At 44.2% G+C, this 18764-nt stretch overlaps 1 protein-coding gene across 1 annotated transcript in view; it reads right to left on the bottom strand.

Annotated features, from left to right (window-relative positions):
• LOC121271008 (protein EFR3 homolog B-like) overlaps window positions 1-18764 on the bottom strand; it is a 250589-nt gene that overhangs the window by 1626 nt on the left and 230199 nt on the right. The window contains exon 22 of the mRNA XM_041176694.1: window positions 11122-11171. Within this exon, the coding sequence (XP_041032628.1) occupies window positions 11122-11171 (50 nt within the window). The remainder of the gene's footprint in view (window positions 1-11121; window positions 11172-18764) is intronic.

The raw sequence follows: 18764 nt of genomic DNA, 5'->3' as shown, positions 1-18764 counted from the left end.
GATTCGATGGGCCGAATGGCCTCCTTCTGCACAAAGATTCTGTGATTGTCACGGGGAAAGAAACTCAAACCAAATCTATTGAAAATCAAGTGACAGTTTTCAGACCTTGACATAGAAAGAGGGAGAGCTTTTTGGACACAAAGGCACACAGAGAGACAAAATAATTACTGCTCTGGGAGGAAAAGCAGCAGCTACTGCTATGAAAAGCAGGGTGAGCTGTTTTTGCGTTAACAACCTATGAGGGTAGGCTTCTGGTAGACAGTAATGAAGAGCCCATTAGTGGATTTCTCATCAAGCACGTCAAGGAAAAGGAGCACATTAGACTGCCCCATCTCAAAAGTGAATTTCAGTCTGAGGCTGAATGCACTGAGATAAAAACAAAAAACTGCGGATGCTGGAAATCCAAAACAAAAACAGAATTACCTGGAAAAACTCAGCAGGTCTGGCAGCATCGGCGGAGAAGAAAATGCACTGAGGTGTGTAAAGAAATCCTTACATACGGCCGCAGATTCAAAGATCGCAAATGTATCAACTACATATTGGAAATTTGCGTGAGAAAGGAGGTTAGGGCTCATCCCACCAAAAACACTTTCACATGGCAACCGATGAAAATGTGTGAGCGCTGGACCTAGAGGGGATTCCTTGGCTAGACCATTTCTTTGGGCATACATGGTGTCATTAAAATAGAACTCAACTGCGTGAGTTGTTAAGTTCATAAGTTCAGTGAATACAGATTCAGAAAATGATGGCAGTTTCATATTGCCATGTATACTGCAAGCTTACTTTCACCTGACAGGATTTGTATGGCTCCATGCGTTATAAGATTGGCTTTATCAGAAAACTTGTAAATTACCCTAGCATTTGCTCACCTTGCAAGCTTGATGCAGAAATAGAGTGCATCAAATCTATCCTGTGGGGCAATGGCTATCCTGATCAGATCATTGTTCACTGCATATTGTGTAAATTCACAAATGAGCCAAAGGCTGCCACTTTTGGACCTGAAAGCACCCTCAGATTACCCTGGAAAGGCAATGTATCTCAAAAATGTAAACAACAGGTTAAGCAAGCTAATTTGTGCTGCTACCATGCAGTGGCTACGTGAGTGGTATTTTCGACTAACAGGATGCTGTTGACATTCCAAAACAATGTTCTGCCTACCACATAATTGAGCAATGTTGTGCATGAATTTCAGTGCAATGCTAGGTATGTAGACTGTACTTTCCAGTGACTGGATGGTTAAAACAAACAGCATGTTCCTTCAGGTGTTCATAATAGGCAGAGTACAGACCATACTCAACCAGACTGCACTTGAAAAACCAAAACAAAATGTCTACTGTTAGAACTGTTGCTGAACAACCCTGAATGTGCTAATAGCTACACTAACAACCAATTTAAGATAATTGGTTGAGCTCTTAACGTGGCTAACGTTGCTAGCAGCGACATACATTCATATGCAGGGACCGGTTCTCTGCAAACACAATTGGTTCAAGCCTCGTGTGTTTCTCTGAATTATCTGGGAGCTTAGGGAGCCTAAAGTTCCCTGTTGCTTTCTCCAGGGCAACGCCTCGGCCAATCAGAGTCAACTTGCCAACTAATGAGCACCCTTTAAATTGTTGTGATTGTTTGAAATTTGGCATTCTTGCATTTGTCCTGATGAGTGAAAGACAAAAAGCTTCAGCAACATGTCTTGCTTTTCAGCAATACTCTAAATTCAACCTGATAGTGCAGGGAGAAGTCAGCCAGCTAGAAGCTGAGAGTGCCTTGAGACTTAATCTTGCATTGCTATCCATCTGCAAGAAGCATGGTGTAAAGTAAAAACTTGTCATATGGTATATTTCAAATGAGTTGATTAGTTAATACAAAAGTGTCTTTTCTTTAGTTGCTTGTTAAGTAGTGTTTGATTGAAGTTGATTGTAGTTTGTCTGTTACAGTAAAAATCTTAAAATGTGAAATATTATTCTTCAGTAATTTCTGATGGTCACTGGGAAACTCATCCCTGTTTCAAAAGTTAGCAAATCTCTACGGGGATTGTAACAAAAGGAACTGAGGGATATGGGGAGAGGATGGCTCCCTAGAACTGAGGGATATGGGAGAGAGGATGGCTCCCTAGAACTGAGGGATATGGGAAAGAGGATGGCTTCCTAGAACTGAGGGATATGGGAAAGAGGATGGCTTCCTAGAACTGAGGGATATGGGAGAGAGGATGGCTCCCTAGAACTGAGGGATATGGGAAAGAGGATGGCTCCCTAGAACTGAGGGATATGGGAGAGAGGATGACTCCCTAGAACTGAGGGATATGGGAAAGAGGATGGCTTCCTAGAACTGAGGGATATGGGAAAGAGGATGGCTCCCTAGAACTGAGGGATATGGGAAAGAGGATGGCTCCCTAGAACTGAGGGATATGGGGGAAGAGGATGGCCTCCTAGAACTGAGGGATATGGGAGAGAGGATGGCCTCCTAGAACTGAGGGATATGGGAGAGAGGATGGCCTCCTAGAACTGAGGGATATGGGAAAGAGGATGGCTTCCTAGAACTGAGGGATATGGGAGAGAGGATGGCTCCCTAGAACTGAGGGATAAGGGAGAGAGGATGGCTTCCTAGAACTGAGGGATATGGGAAAGAGGATGGCTTCCTAGAACTGAGGGATATGGGAGAGAGGATGGCTCCCTAGAACTGAGGGATATGGGAGAGAGGATGGCCTCCTAGAACTGAGGGATATGGGAAAGAGGATGGCTTCCTAGAACTGAGGGATATGGGAGAGAGGATGGCCTCCTAGAACTGAGGGATATGGGAAAGAGGATGGCTCCCTAGAACTGAGGGATATGGGAGAGAGGATGGCTCCCTAGAACTGAGGGATATGGGAAAGAGGATGGCTCCCTAGAACTGAGGGATATGGGAAAGAGGATGGCTCCCTAGAACTGAGGGATATGGGAGAGAGGATGGCTCCCTAGAACTGAGGGATATGGGAAAGAGGATGGCTCCCTAGAACTGAGGGATATGGGAGAGAGGATGGCTCCCTAGAACTGAGGGATATGGGAGAGAGGATGGCTCCCTAGAACTGAGGGATATGGGAAAGAGGATGGCTCCCTAGAACTGAGGGATATGGGAGAGAGGATGGCTCCCTAGAACTGAGGGATATGGGAAAGAGGATGGCTTCCTAGAACTGAGGGATATGGGGAGAGGATGGCTCCCTAGAACTGAGGGATATGGGAGAGAGGATGGCTCCCTAGAACTGAGGGATATGGGGGAGAGGATGGCTCCCTAGAACTGAGGGATATGGGAAAGAGGATGGCTTCCTAGAACTGAGGGATATGGGGGAAGAGGATGGCCTCCTAGAACTGAGGGAGATGGGAAAGAGGATGGCTTCCTAGAACTGAGGGATATGGGAGAGAGGATGGCTCCCTAGAACTGAGGGATATGGGAAAGAGGATGGCTTCCTAGAACTGAGGGATATGGGAGAGAGGATGGCTTCCTAGAACTGAGGGATATGGGAAAGAGGATGGCTCCATAGAACTGAGGGATATGGGAAAGAGGATGGCCTCCTAGAACTGAGGGATATGGGAAAGAGGATGGCTTCCTAGAACTGAGGGATATGGGGGAAGAGGATGGCCTCCTAGAACTGAGGGATATGGGAGAGAGGATGGCCTCCTAGAACTGAGGGATATGGGAGAGAGGATGGCTCCCTAGAACTGAGGGATATGGGAGAGAGGATGGCCTCCTAGAACTGAGGGATATGGGAAAGAGGATGGCTTCCTAGAACTGAGGGATATGGGAGAGAGGATGGCCTCCTAGAACTGAGGGATATGGGAAAGAGGATGGCTTCCTAGAACTGAGGGATATGGGAGAGAGGATGGCTCCCTAGAACTGAGGGATATGGGAGAGAGGATGGCTCCCTAGAACTGAGGGATATGGGAAAGAGGATGGCTCCCTAGAACTGAGGGATATGGGAAAGAGGATGGCTCCCTAGAACTGAGGGATATGGGAGAGAGGATGGCTCCCTAGAACTGAGGGATATGGGAAAGAGGATGGCTCCCTAGAACTGAGGGATATGGGAGAGAGGATGGCTCCCTAGAACTGAGGGATATGGGAAAGAGGATGGCTCCCTAGAACTGAGGGATATGGGAAAGAGGATGGCTTCCTAGAACTGAGGGATATGGGGAGAGGATGGCTCCCTAGAACTGAGGGATATGGGAGAGAGGATGGCTTCCTAGAACTGAGGGATATGGGGGAGAGGATGGCTCCCTAGAACTGAGGGATATGGGAAAGAGGATGGCTTCCTAGAACTGAGGGATATGGGGGAAGAGGATGGCCTCCTAGAACTGAGGGATATGGGAAAGAGGATGGCTTCCTAGAACTGAGGGATATGGGAGAGAGGATGGCTCCCTAGAACTGAGGGATATGGGAAAGAGGATGGCTTCCTAGAACTGAGGGATATGGGAGAGAGGATGGCTTCCTAGAACTGAGGGATATGGGAAAGAGGATGGCTCCATAGAACTGAGGGATATGGGAAAGAGGATGGCCTCCTAGAACTGAGGGATATGGGAAAGAGGATGGCTTCCTAGAACTGAGGGATATGGGGGAAGAGGATGGCCTCCTAGAACTGAGGGATATGGGGAGAGAGGATGGCTCCCTAGAACTGAGGGATATGGGAAAGAGGATGGCTCCCTAGAACTGAGGGATATGGGAAAGAGGATGGCTTCCTAGAACTGAGGGATATGGGAAAGAGGATGGCTCCATAGAACTGAGGGATATGGGGGAAGAGGATGGCCTCCTAGAACTGAGGGATATGGGGAGAGAGGATGGCCTCCTAGAACTGAGGGATATGGGGAGAGAGGATGGCTCCCTAGAACTGAGGGATATGGGAAAGAGGATGGCTCCCTAGAACTGAGGGATATGGGAAAGAGGATGGCTCCATAGAAGTGAGGGATATGGGGGAAGAGGATGGCCTCCTAGAACTGAGGGATATGGGAGAGAGGATGGCCTCCTAGAACTGAGGGATATGGGAGAGAGGATGGCTTCCTAGAACTGAGGGATATGGGAAAGAGGATGGCTTCCTAGAACTGAGGGATATGGGAGAGAGGATGGCCTCCTAGAACTGAGGGATATGGGAGAGAGGATGGCTTCCTAGAACTGAGGGATATGGGAGAGAGGATGGCTCCCTAGAACTGAGGGATATGGGGAGAAGGTGGGTAATTGCAATTGAGGGAAATGTGGAAAAGGTGAGTGGGGGTGTTGAGGGATGGGGGAGTGGGTGGGTGGGTGGGATTGAGGGAAATGGGAAGAAGAAGGGTACCTGAGAATGGGTGATATGAGGAGAATGTGGGTCAGTGGGATAGGTAGTTTTTTTATTTGAGGGATATGGGGTGAGTAATTGCAATTGCAGAAAAATGGGGCAAAGGTGAGTGGGGTCACTGAGGGATATGGGGAGAGGATGGTTAGGTTGGGATTAAGGGATAATGGAGAGGATGGGTAGATATTAGGAGAAGGTGGTGTTGAGGGATGTGGGAAGAAGAAGGGTACCTGAGAATGTGACGAGAAAAAGATTGGTGAAGGCAAATGTAGGTCCCTTACAGTCAGAAACAGGGGAATTTATAATGGGGAACAAAGAAGTAGCTGACCAACTAAATACATACTTTGGTTCTGTCTTCACAAAGGAAATGACATTCCAGAAATGTTGGGGAACACGGGGTTTAGTGAGAGGGAGGAACTGAAAGAAATCAGTATTAGTAGGGAAATGGTGTTGGAGAAATTGATGGGATTGAAGGCCGATAAATCCCTGGGGCCTGATAATCTACATCCCAGAGTACTTAAGGAAGTGGCCCTAGAAGCAGTGGATACATTGCTGGTCATCTTCCGAGATTCTATAGACTCTGGAACAGTTCCTACAGATTGGAGAGTAGCTAATCTAACCCCACTATTTAAAAAGGGAGGCAGAGAGAAAACAGGGAATTATAGACCAGTCAGCCTGACGTCGGTAGTGGGGAAAATTCTAGAGTCCATTATAAAAGATTTAACAGTTGAGCACATGCAAAACAGTGGCAGAATCAGACAGAGTCAGCATGAATTTATGAAAGGGAAATCATGCTTGACAAATCTACTGGAATTTTTCGAGGACATAACTAGTAGAGTTGATGAGAGGGAGCCAGTGGATGTGGTTTATTTGGACTTTCAGAAAGCTTTCGACAAAGTCCCACATAAGAGATTAGCGTGTAAAATTAAAGTGCGTGGGATTGGGGGCAGTGTATTGAGATGGATAGAAAACTGGTTGGCAGACAAGAAACAAAGAGTAGGAATAAATGGGTCTTTTTCGAAATGGCAGGCAGTGACTAGTGGGGTACTGCAGGGATCAGTGCTGGGACCCCAGCTATTCACAATACATATTAATGATTTAGATGAGGGAACTAAATGTAATATCTCTAAATTTGCAGATAACACAAAGCTGGGTGGGAGGGTGAGCTGTGAGGAGGATGCAGAGATGCTTCAGTGTGACTTGGACAAGCTGAGTGAGTGGGCAAATGCATGGCAGATGTAGTATAATGTGGATAAATGTGAGGTTATCCACTTTGGTAGCAAAAACAGGAAGGCAGATTATCATCTGAATGGCTATAGATTGAGAGAGGGGAATGTGCAACAAGATCTGGGTGTCCTTGTACACCAGTCGCTGAAGGTAAGCATGCAGGTGCAGCAGGCGGTAAAGAAGGCAAATGGTATGTTGGCCTTCATAGCGAGAGGATTCGAGTACAGGAACAGGGATGTCTTGCTGCAATTGTACAGGGCCTTGGTGAGACCACACCTGGAATATTGTGTGCAGTTTTGGTCTCCTTATCTGAGGAAGGATGTACTTGCTATAGAGGGAGGGCAGCGAAGGTTTACCAGACTGATTCCTGGGATGGCGGGACTGACATATGAGGAGAGATTGAGTCGGTTAGGATCATATTCGCTGGAGTTCAGAAGAATGAGGGGGGATCTCATAGAAACCTATAAAATTCTAACAAGACTAGACAGGGTAGATGCAGGAAGGATGTTCCTGATGGTGGGGGAGTCCAGAACCAGGGGTCACAGTCTGAGGATATGGGGTAGACCATTTAGGACTGAGATGAGGAGAAATTTCTTCACCCAGAGAGTGGTGAGCCTGTGGAATTCACTACCACAGAAAGTAGCTGAGGCCAAAACATTGTATGTTTTCAAGAAGGAGTTATATATAGTTCTTGGGGTGAAAGGGATCAAAGGATATGGGGAGAAAGCAGGAGCAGGCTATTGAGTGGATGATCAACCATGATCATAATGAATGGCGGAGCAGGCTTGAAGGGCCGAATGGCCTACTCCTGCTCCTAGTTTCTATATATGTTTCTATGTAAGAAGAAAAGTGAAGTGAGAATGGGTGATATGAGGAGAACATGGGTAAGTGGGGTTGAGGGATGTTACTTGGATCTTATCAGTCATAAATGACATTTCAGGTGACAATGACCATTCCACATGACTATTTGGTAAACTATCCTTCCCAGTCATTCTTGACTTGTCTGCATTCTTTGACTTTGCTGGTCATACTTTCCTCCTCCAACATCTCTCTGTTGTCATCCAGCTGCACAGGACTGCACTACCTGATTCCATTCTTATCTATCCAGTATTTTAAAAATTAATTTATGGGATGTGGGTGTCGATGGCTAGGCCCAGCATTTATTGCCCATCCCTTGTTGCCCTTGAGAAGGTGATGGTGAGCTGCCTTCTTGAACCGCTGCAGCCCATGTGGTTTGGTACATCCACAGTGCTGTTCGGGAGGGAGCACCAGGATTTTGACCCAGTGACAGTGAAGGAACGGTGACATATTTCCAAGTCAGGATGGTGAGTGACTTGGAGAGGAACCTCCAGGTGGTGGTGTTCCCATCTATCTGTTGCCCTTGTCCTTCTAGAGGCTGTGGATTTGGAAGGTGCTGTCTAAGGAACCTTGGTGAATTCCTGCAGTGCATCTTGTAGATGGTACACACTGCTGCTACTGTGTGTCGGTGGCGAAGGGAGTGAATGATTGTAGATGTGGTGCCAATCAAGTGGGCGGCTTTGTCCTGGATGGTGTCAAGCTTCTTGAGTGTTGTTGGAGCTGCACTCATCCAGGAAAGTGTAGAGCATTCCATCACATTCCTAACTTGTGCCTTGTAGATGGTGGGCAGGCTTTGGGGGAGTTGTAAGGAAGTTGTTAGAATCAATCATTAAGGAAGTTATAGCTGTGCACTTAGAAAAGCTCAAGGTAATTGGGAAGAGTCAGCATGGTTTTGTGAAAGGGAAATCATGTTTAACAAGTTTATTGGAGTTTTTTGAAGGAGTGACATATGCTGCAGATAAAGGGGAGCCTGTAGACATACTGTGCTTAGATTTCCAGAAGGCATTTGATAAGTTGCCACAGCAAAGGTTATTACAAAAAAATAAAGTTCATGGTGTAGGGGTAACATATTAGCCTGGATAGAAGACTGGCAGGCTGGCAGAAAGCAGATTATGCGTAATGGGTTTTTTATGATTACATATGAACATACAAACAAGGAGCCGGAGTAGGCCATTCGACCCCTCAAGCCTGCTCCACCATTCAATAAGATCATGCCTGATTTGATAGTAACCTCAAATCTACATCCCACGTAACCCTGATAACCTATCACCCCCTTGCTTACCAAAAATCTAACCACCTCTGCCTTAAAAATATTCAAAGACTTTGCTTCCACCACCTTTTCAGGAAGAGAGTTCCAAAGACTCACGACCCTCAGAGAAAAAAATTCACCTCATCTTTGTTTTAAATGGGCGACCTCTTAAGTTTAAATGGTGACCTCTAGCTCTAGATTCTCCCACAAGAGGAAACATCCACCTGTCAAGGCCCCTCAGGGTCTTTTATGTTTCAATCAAGTCGCCTCTTACTCTTCTAAACTCCAGTGGATACAACCCTAGCCTGCCCAACCTTTCCTCATAAGACAATCCACCCATTCCAGGGTCTCGTAAACCTTCTCTGAACTGCTGCCAATGCATTTACATCCTTCCTTGAATAAGATGACCAATTCTGTATACAGTACTTCAGATGTGGTATCACTAGTATTCTGTACAACTGAAGCATAACCTTCCTACTTTTGTATTCAATTCCCCTCACAATAAACATTCTATTAGCTTTCCAAATTACTTGTTGTACCTGTATACTAGGCTTTTGTGATTCATGCACTGAGACACCCGATCCCTCTACATCTGAGCTCTGCAATGTCTCACCATTTACATAATATGCTTCTCTTTTATTCTTCCTGCCTAAATGGTCATTTTCACATTTTCCCACATTATACTCCATTTGCCAGATCTTTGCCCACTCACTTTACCTATCTATATCACTCTGTATCCTCCTTATGTCCTCTTCACATCTTACTTTCCTACCTATCTTTGTGTTATTAGCAAATTTGGCGACCGTCCCATCCATCCCTTCATCCAAGTCATTTGTAAACAGTTGAGGTCCCAGCACTGATCCCTGTGGCACAGCACTCGTTACATCATGCCAACCTGACTGGCAGGATGTGACAAGTGGAGTCCCACAGGGGTCTGTGCTGGGGCCTTAACATTTTATAATTCACATGAATGACTTAGATGAGGGGAGCGAAGACATGGTAGCAGATGACACAAAGATAGGTAGGAAAGTATGTTGTGAAGAGGACATGAGGAAATTGGATATAGATAGGTTGAGTGAGTGGGAAAAGATCTGGCAAATGGAGTTTAATGTGGGAAAATGTGAAGTTGTTCACTTTGGCAGGAAGAATAAAAAAGCAGAGTATTACTTAAATGGAGAATGGCTGCAAAATTCCAAGGTGCAGGGGGGGTCTAGGTGTTCCAGTACATGAGTCACAAAAAGTTGCAGGTACAGCAAGTAACTATGAAAGCTAATGGAATGCTATCCTTTATTATGAGAGGGATTGAACATAAAAATAAAGATGTTATGCTTCAGTTATACAGGGCATTGGTGAGACCGCATCTTAAATACTGTGTGCATTTGTGGTCTCCTTATTTAAGGAAGGATGTAAATGCATTGGAGGCGGTTCAGAGGAGGTTTACCAGATTGATACCTGGAATGAGTGGGTTGTCTTATGAGGAAAGGTTGGACAGACTGGGCTTGTTTCCACTGGAGTTTAGAAGAGTGAGGGGTGATTTGATTGACGTATACAAGATCCTGAACGGCCTTGACAAGGTGGACATGGAAAGGATGTTTCCTCTTCTGGGTGAGTCCAGAACTAGGGGGCACTGTTTTAAAATTAGGGGCCGCCCTTTTAGGACAGAGATGAGAAATATTTTCTCAGAGGGTTGTGTAACTCTGGAACTCTCTGCGTCAGAAGGTGGTGGAGGCGGGGTCATTGAGTATTTTTAAGGCAGAGATGGATGGATTCTTGTTAGGCAAGGGAATCAAAGGTTATCGGGGTTAGATAGGAATGTGGAAATCGAAATACAAGAAGATCAGCCATGAATATATTGAATGGCAGAGCAGGCTCGAGGTTAGGTGATAGAGGGAGGAGGTGGGTAGGTTGGGTTGGGTGAAACAGGGAGAAGGTGGATAAGTAACGATTGAAGGACAAAAAGAAGGAAGAAGGAAACAAAGGATGAACACATTTATATAGCGTGATTCACATCTCAGTGTTTGACTTTGCAAGTGTAGCCTTTGTTGTGTTGGTAATTGTAGCATCCAATATTCAAACAGTAACAACTAGCTCCACTAGCAACAAGTGACAGGGAGGTAAATGACAGCTCTGGTAGTATCAGCTAGGACAGTTAGAGCTCCCTGGTCATCTTTGAATAGAGGCATGGGATCTTGAACGCTACTTAAACTGGTTTAACCTAAACTGCTACCCAAGAAGATGACCCAACCTCAACTTTTCAGGGCAATTAGTTATGGGCAATAAGTGCAGCTTTTGCAATGATGCCCTCATCCTGAAAATAAATGAAAAATGATTCCTCCACTGTTCAGCTCCAATATTTGATTGTCTATTTTAACTGGGCTCAACAAAATTGATGGTGAGTTCATCGACAGTGCTTCACAGTTGTTCGACCTTTCAGCTGGGCTTTTCAATCATTTCATATTGCAGGGTGAGCAAAGTAGTAAGGTCCTGGATGACCTACCTTATAGTTATCTCAAATATTTGATTCAGTTTACTCTGCAGAATGGTCGCCTGAAATTAAAGGGATGAGAAGCACAAGTAAATATATAAAACCTCCAGACAAGCTACGATAGCTTAAATTCAACAATCTTAACTTCAAAACAAAACCCTATCTCGTCATTCCCAATATATGATTCCAATATACAGGGAGAGGAGCAGCCAGTAAAGGGGCGAGCGGGAATGGAACTGGGAGGAGCAGCCAGTAAAGGGGCGAGTGAAACCCAGAAACTTTACATTGGGTGAATGGAAGATTGTTTCCATTAGTGGGTGAGTGGAGAACTAGAGAATGGAAAGCACTGATTTCCGCCAGGAGAAATAAGGGGGAAGGAAGGGCAAAAGCTCTTGAAATGAGGGCTATTAGGCTGTATGGTACTTCACCACATGTAGTGATTGAAATACAGACTAAAGTGGATGATATAAATTTAAAAAGGAGTATAAAATAATTTTTGGCAGGGGAAGTCAAATGGGTTTACAGGAGAGAAGACCATGACCAGGGGATGAATTACCTCCTTTACTATAATTTCTATCATTCTATGAAAACTCTGCTTTATTGATCTGCTCCTGAGGTTGGTTTAGAAATGTTGATGTTCAGTTGAGTTAGGGCATTGGGCCCCAGACATCAAGTCTGCTGTCCTCTGCCATCTCTGTGTCTGTCTGTTCTGGCCAGTTTTAATGTGTGAAGCCCACGTACAGATCGGTTCTGACTGAGGTCCCAGTTCAGAGTTGTCATTTTCACATAGAACTGGAATCCAAACCGCAAACATCAACATAATAGGATGAAGGATCAGACCTGACTGACTGCATTGACTGCAGAGCCTGATCTCACCTTATGCAGTGCAGGAGGGATTCTGGCTATCGTTTCAGGGTGAAATTAGTGGGTTGTAGAATCACTGCTAGTTACAGGTAAGATATTGGTGTGTTCTACCTGTTACTAACAGTTACATTTTGCTTACCAGTGAGCTATTGTAAAATTTTTGATTATGAGGGGAAATATTTTATTGTTAGTTATCATTGTAATTTCAGTAAGTTACCATTAGTTACTGCTGGAATCAAAGTTCCTTTCACCTCCAACATCCCCTAAACCCACCCTTGGTTTGTCTTCTTTGCCTCTTTTGATTTCTCCTTCTCCAATCCCAGCCTGAGATTTCCCTCCTCTTCTCCCTTGGTTTCACCACCCTCAGCTTTCCTTCCTCCCCTAAACACAGGTGACCTCCTGGTTCTTGAAATGCACCACGCAATGGCAACTGACACAAGCAAAAATACTCAAGTACAGGGACCCAACCTCTCTACAATAGGAGGTTCTAGTTAATTCTTTAAAAGACCAAAGGATGCTTAAAGGGATATTGATTAATTGGGGGGATGGGCTAAATAGTGGTGGACAGAATTCAATGTCAGTATGTGTGAGGTGATGCATTTTTGTTAAAAAAAAGCAGTAATGTGACTGTGAATGTAAGAGAGCTCAGGCTGGTGAAGAATAGAATGATTTGGGGTTCCATGATCAGAGGATTTGAAGGCTCCAAATCAGGCTGATAAGGCTGTAAAAAAGTCTTACAAGATTCAAAATATAAAACCAAGAGGCAACGATGAGCCTTTAAAAAACGTTCATAAAATCTCATTGAGAGTACTGTTTATACCACAGTGCTGCATAATCTAGATACTGTTTATAGCACTGTGCTGCACAGTCTAGATACTGTTTATAGTACTGTGCTGCACACCCTATATACTGTTTATAGCACTGTGCTGCACACTCTAGATACTGTTTATAGTATTGTGCTGCACACTCTAGATACTGTTTATAGTACTGTGCTGCACACCCTATATACTGTTTATAGCACTGTGCTGCACACTCTAGATACTGTTTATAGTACTGTGCTGCACACTCTAGATACTGTTTATAGTACTGTGCTGCGCACCCTAGATACTCTTTGTAGCACTGTGCTGCATACCCTAGATACTGTTTATAGCACTGTGCAGCACACCCTAGTTACTGTTTATAGTACTGTGCTGCACACCCTATATACTGTTTATAGCACTGCGCTGCACACTCTAGATACTGTTTGTAGCACTGTGCTGCACAATCTAGATACTGTTTATAGTACTGTGCTGCACACCCTATATACTGTTTATAGCACTGTGCTGCACACTCTAGATACTGTTTATAGTACTGTGCTGCACACTCTAGATACTGTTTATAGCACTGTGCTGCACAGTCTAGATACTGTTTATAGTACTGTGCTGCACACTCTAGATACTGTTTATAGCACTGTGCTGCACACTCTAGATACTGTTTATAGTACTGTGCTGCACACTCTAGATACTGTTTATAGCACTGTGCTGCACAGTCTAGATACTGTTTATAGTACTGTGCTGCACACTCTAGATACTGTTTATAGCACTGTGCTGCACACTCTAGATACTGTTTATAGCACTGTGCTGCACACTCTAGATACTGTTTATAGCACTGTGCTGCACACTCTAGATACTGTTTATAGCACTGTGCTGCACACTCTAGATACTGTTTATAGCACTGTGCTGCACACTCTAGATACCGTTTATAGCACTGTGCTGCAAACTCTAGATACTGTTTATAGCACTGTGCTGCACACTCTAGATACTGTTTATAGCACTGTGCTGCACACTCTAGATACTGTTTATAGCACTGTGCTGCAAACTCTAGATACTGTTTATAGCACTGTGCTGCACACTCTAGATACTGTTTATAGCACTGTGCTGCACACTCTAGATACTGTTTATAGCACTGTGCTGCACACTCTAGATACTGTTTATAGCACTGTGCTGCACACTCTAGATACTGTTTATAGCACTGTGCTGCACACTCTAGATACTGTTTATAGCACTGTGCTGCACACTCTAGATACTGTTTATAGCACTGTGCTGCACACTCTAGATACTGTTTATAGCACTGTGCTGCACACTCTAGATACTGTTTATAGCACTGTGCTGCACACTCTAGATACTGTTTATAGCACTGTGCTGCAAACTCTAGATACTGTTTGTAGCACTGTGCTGCACACTCTAGATACTGTTTATAGCACTGTGCTGCAAACTCTAGATACTGTTTATAGCACTGTGCTGCACACTCTAGATACTGTTTATAGCACAGTGCTGCATAATCTAGATACTGTTTATAGCACTGTGCTGCAAACTCTAGATACTGTTTATAGCACTGTGCTGCACACTCCAGATACTGTTTATAGCACAGTGCTGCAAACTCTAGATACTGTTTATAGCACTGTGCTGCATAATCTAGATACTGTTTATAGCACTGTGCTGCACACTCTAGATACTGTTTATAGCACAGTGCTGCAAACTCTAGATACTGTTTATAGCACTGTGCTGCACACTCTAGATACTGTTTATAGCACTGTGCTGCACACTCTAGATACTGTTTATAGCACTGTGCTGCACACTCTAGATACTGTTTATAGCACTGTGCTGCACACTCTAGATACTGTTTATAGCACTGTGCTGCACACTCTAGATACTGTTTGTAGCACTGTGCTGCACACCCTAGATACTGTTTGTAGCACTGTGCTGCACACTCTAGATACTGTTTATAGCACTGTGCTGCACACTCTAGATACTGATTATACCACTGTGCTGCAAACTCTAGATACTGTTTATAGCACTGTGCTGCACACTCTAGATACTGTTTGTAGCACTGTGCTGCACACTCTAGATACTGTTTATAGCACTGTGCTGCACACTCTAGATACTGTTTATAGCACTGTGCTGCACACTCTAGATACTGTTTATAGCACTGTGCTGCACACTCTAGATACTGTTTATAGCACTGTGCTGCACACTCTAGATACTGTTTATAGCACTGTGCTGCACACTCTAGATACTGTTTATAGCACTGTGCTGCACACTCTAGATACTGTTTATAGCACTGTGCTGCACACTCTAGATACTGTTTATAGCACTGTGCTGCAAACTCTAGATACTGTTTATAGCACTGTGCTGCACACTCTAGATACTGTTTATAGCACTGTGCTGCAAACTCTAGATACTGTTTATAGCACTGTGCTGCACACTCTAGATACTGTTTATAGCACTGTGCTGCAAACTCTAGATACTGTTTATAGCACTGTGCTGCACACTCTAGATACTGTTTATAGCACTGTGCTGCACACTGTAGATACTGTTTATAGCACTGTGCTGCACACTCTAGATACTGTTTATAGCACTGTGCTGCACACTCTAGATACTGTTTATAGCACTGTGCTGCACACTCTAGATACTGTTTATAGCACTGTGCTGCACACTCTAGATACTGTTTATAGCACTGTGCTGCACACTCTAGATACTGTTTATAGCACTGTGCTGCACACTGTAGATACTGTTTATAGCACTGTGCTGCACACTGTAGATACTATTTATAGCACTGTGCTGCAAACTCTAGATACTGTTTATAGCACTGTGCTGCATACTCTAGATACTGTTTATAGCACTGTGCTGCACACTCTAGATACTGTTTGCAGCAATATGCTGCACACTCTAGATACTGTTTATAGCACTGTGCTGCACAGCCCTAGATACTGTTTATTGTACTGTGCTGCACACTCTAGATACTGTTTATAGCACTGTGCTGCACACTCTATATTCTGTTTCTAGCACTGTGCTGCACACTCTAGATAGTTTGTAGCACTGTGCTGCACAATCTAAATACTGTTTATAGTACTGTGCTGCACACTCTAGATACTGTTTATAGCACTGTGCTGCACACTCTAGATACTGTTTGTAGCACTGTGCTGCACACTCTAGATACTGTTTATAGCACTGTGCTGCACACTCTAGATACTGTTTATAGCACTGTGCTGCACACTCTAGATACTGTTTATAGCACTGTGCTGCACACTCTAGATACTGTTTATAGCACTGTGCTGCACACACTAGATACTGTTTGTAGCACTGTGCTGCACACTCTAGATACTGTTTATAGCACTGTGCTGCACACTCTAGATACTGTTTATAGCACTGTGCTGCACACTCTAGATACTGTTTGTAGCACTGTGCTGCACACTCTAGATACTGTTTGTAGCACTGTGCTGCACACTCTAGATACTGTTTATAGCACTGTGCTGCACACTCTAGATACTGTTTATAGCACTGTGCTGCACACTCTAGATACTGTTTATAGCACTGTGCTGCACACTCTAGATACTGTTTATAGCACTGTGCTGCACACTCTAGATACTGTTTGTAGCACTGTGCTGCACACTCTAGATACTGTTTGTAGCACTGTGCTGCACACTCTAGATACTGTTTGTAGCACTGTGCTGCACACTCTAGATACTGTTTATAGCACTGTGCTGCACACTCTAGATACTGTTTATAGCACTGTGCTGCACACTCTAGATACTGTTTGTAGCACTGTGCTGCACACTCTAGATACTGTTTGTAGCACTGTGCTGCACACTCTAGATACTGTTTATAGCACTGTGCTGCACACTCTAGATACTGTTTATAGCACTGTGCTGCACACTCTAGATACTGTTTATAGCACTGTGCTGCACATCCTAGATACTGTTTATAGAACTGTGCTGCACACTCTAGATACTGTTTATAGCACTGTGCTGCACACCCTAGATACTGTTTATAGCACTGTGCTGCACACCCTAGATACTGTTTGTAGCACTGTGCTGCACACTCTAGGTACTGTTTGTAGCACTGTGCTGCACACTCTAGATACTGTTTATAGCACTGTGCTGCACACTCTAGATACTGTTTATAGCACTGTGCTGCACACTCTAGATACTCTTTGAAGTACTGTGCTGCACACTCTAGATACTGTTTATAGCACTGTGCTGCACACTCTAGATACTGTTTATAGCACTGTGCTGCACACTCTAGATACTGTTTATAGCACTGTGCTGCACACCCTAGATACTGTTTATAGCACTGTGCTGCACACTCTAGATACTGTTTATAGCACTGTGCTGCACACTCTAGATACTGTTTATAGCACTGTGCTGCACACTCTAGATACTGTTTGTAGCACTGTGCTGCACACTCTAGATACTGTTTATAGCACTGTGCTGCACACTCTAGATACTGTTTATAGCACTGTGCTGCACACTCTAGATACTGTTTATAGCACTGTGCTGCACACTCTAGATACTGTTTATAGCACTGTGCTGCACACTCTAGATACTGTTTGTAGCACTGTGCTGCACACTCTAGATACTGTTTGCAGCACTGTGCTGCACACTCTAGATACTGTTTATAGCACTGTGCTGCACACTCTAGATACTGTTTATAGCACTGTGTTGCACACTCTAGATACTGTTTGTAGCACTGTGCTGCACACTCTAGATACTGTTTGTAGCACTGTGCTGCACACTCTAGATACTGTTTATAGCACTGTGCTGCACACTCTAGATACTGTTTATAGCACTGTGCTGCACACTCTAGATACAGTTTATAGCACTGTGCTGCACACTCTAGATACTGTTTAAAGCACTGTGATGCACACTCTAGATACTGTTTATACAACTGTGCTGCACAATATAGATACTGTTTTGTAGCACTGTGCAGCACAATCTAGATACTGTTTATAGCACTGTGCTGCACACTCTAGATACTGTTTATAGTACTATGCTGCACACTCTAGATACTGTTTATAGCACTGTGCTGCACACTCTAGATACTGTTTATAGCACTGTGCTGCACACTCTAGATACTGTTTATAGCACTGTGCTGCACACTCTAGATACTGTTTATAGCACTGTGCTGCACACTCTAGATACTGTTTATAGCACTGTGCTGCACACTCTAGATACTGTTTACAGCACTGTGCTGCACACTCTAGATACTGTTTATAGCACTGTGCTGCACACTCTAGATACTGTTTATAGCACTGTGCTGCACACCCTAGATACTGTTTATAGCACTGTGCTGCACACTCTAGATACTGTTTGTAGCACTGTGCTGCACACTCTAGATACTGTTTGTAGCACTGTGCTGCACACTCTAGATACTGTTTGTAGCACTGTGCTGCACACTCTAGATACTGTTTATAGCACTGTGCTGCACACTCTAGATACTGTTTATAGCACTGTGCTGCACACTCTAGATACTGTTTATAGCACTGTGCTGCACACTCTAGATACTGTTTATAGCACTGTGCTGCACACTCTAGATACTGTTTATAGCACTGTGCTGCACACTCTAGATACTGTTTATAGCACTGTGCTGCACACTCTAGATACTGTTTATAGCACTGTGCTGCACACTCTAGATACTGTTTATAGCACTGTGCTGCACACTCTAGATACTGTTTATAGCACTGTGCTGCACACTCTAGATACTGTTTATAGCACTGTGCTGCACACTCTAGATACTGTTTATAGCACTGTGCTGCACACTCTAGATACTGTTTATAGCACTGTGCTGCACACTCTAGATACTGTTTATAGCACTGTGCTGCACACTCTAGATACTGTTTATAGCACTGTGCTGCACACTCTAGATACTGTTTATAGCACTGTGCTGCACACTCTAGATACTGTTTATAGCACTGTGCTGCACACTCTAGATACTGTTTATAGCACTGTGCTGCACACTCTAGATACTGTTTGT

Source organism: Carcharodon carcharias, chromosome 2 (assembly GCF_017639515.1).
Source record: "Carcharodon carcharias isolate sCarCar2 chromosome 2, sCarCar2.pri, whole genome shotgun sequence".
Lineage (NCBI taxonomy): Eukaryota > Metazoa > Chordata > Chondrichthyes > Lamniformes > Lamnidae > Carcharodon > Carcharodon carcharias.
The sequence above is the reverse complement of the archived record's forward strand: the minus strand, read 5'-3'. Positions and strand labels throughout refer to the sequence as shown.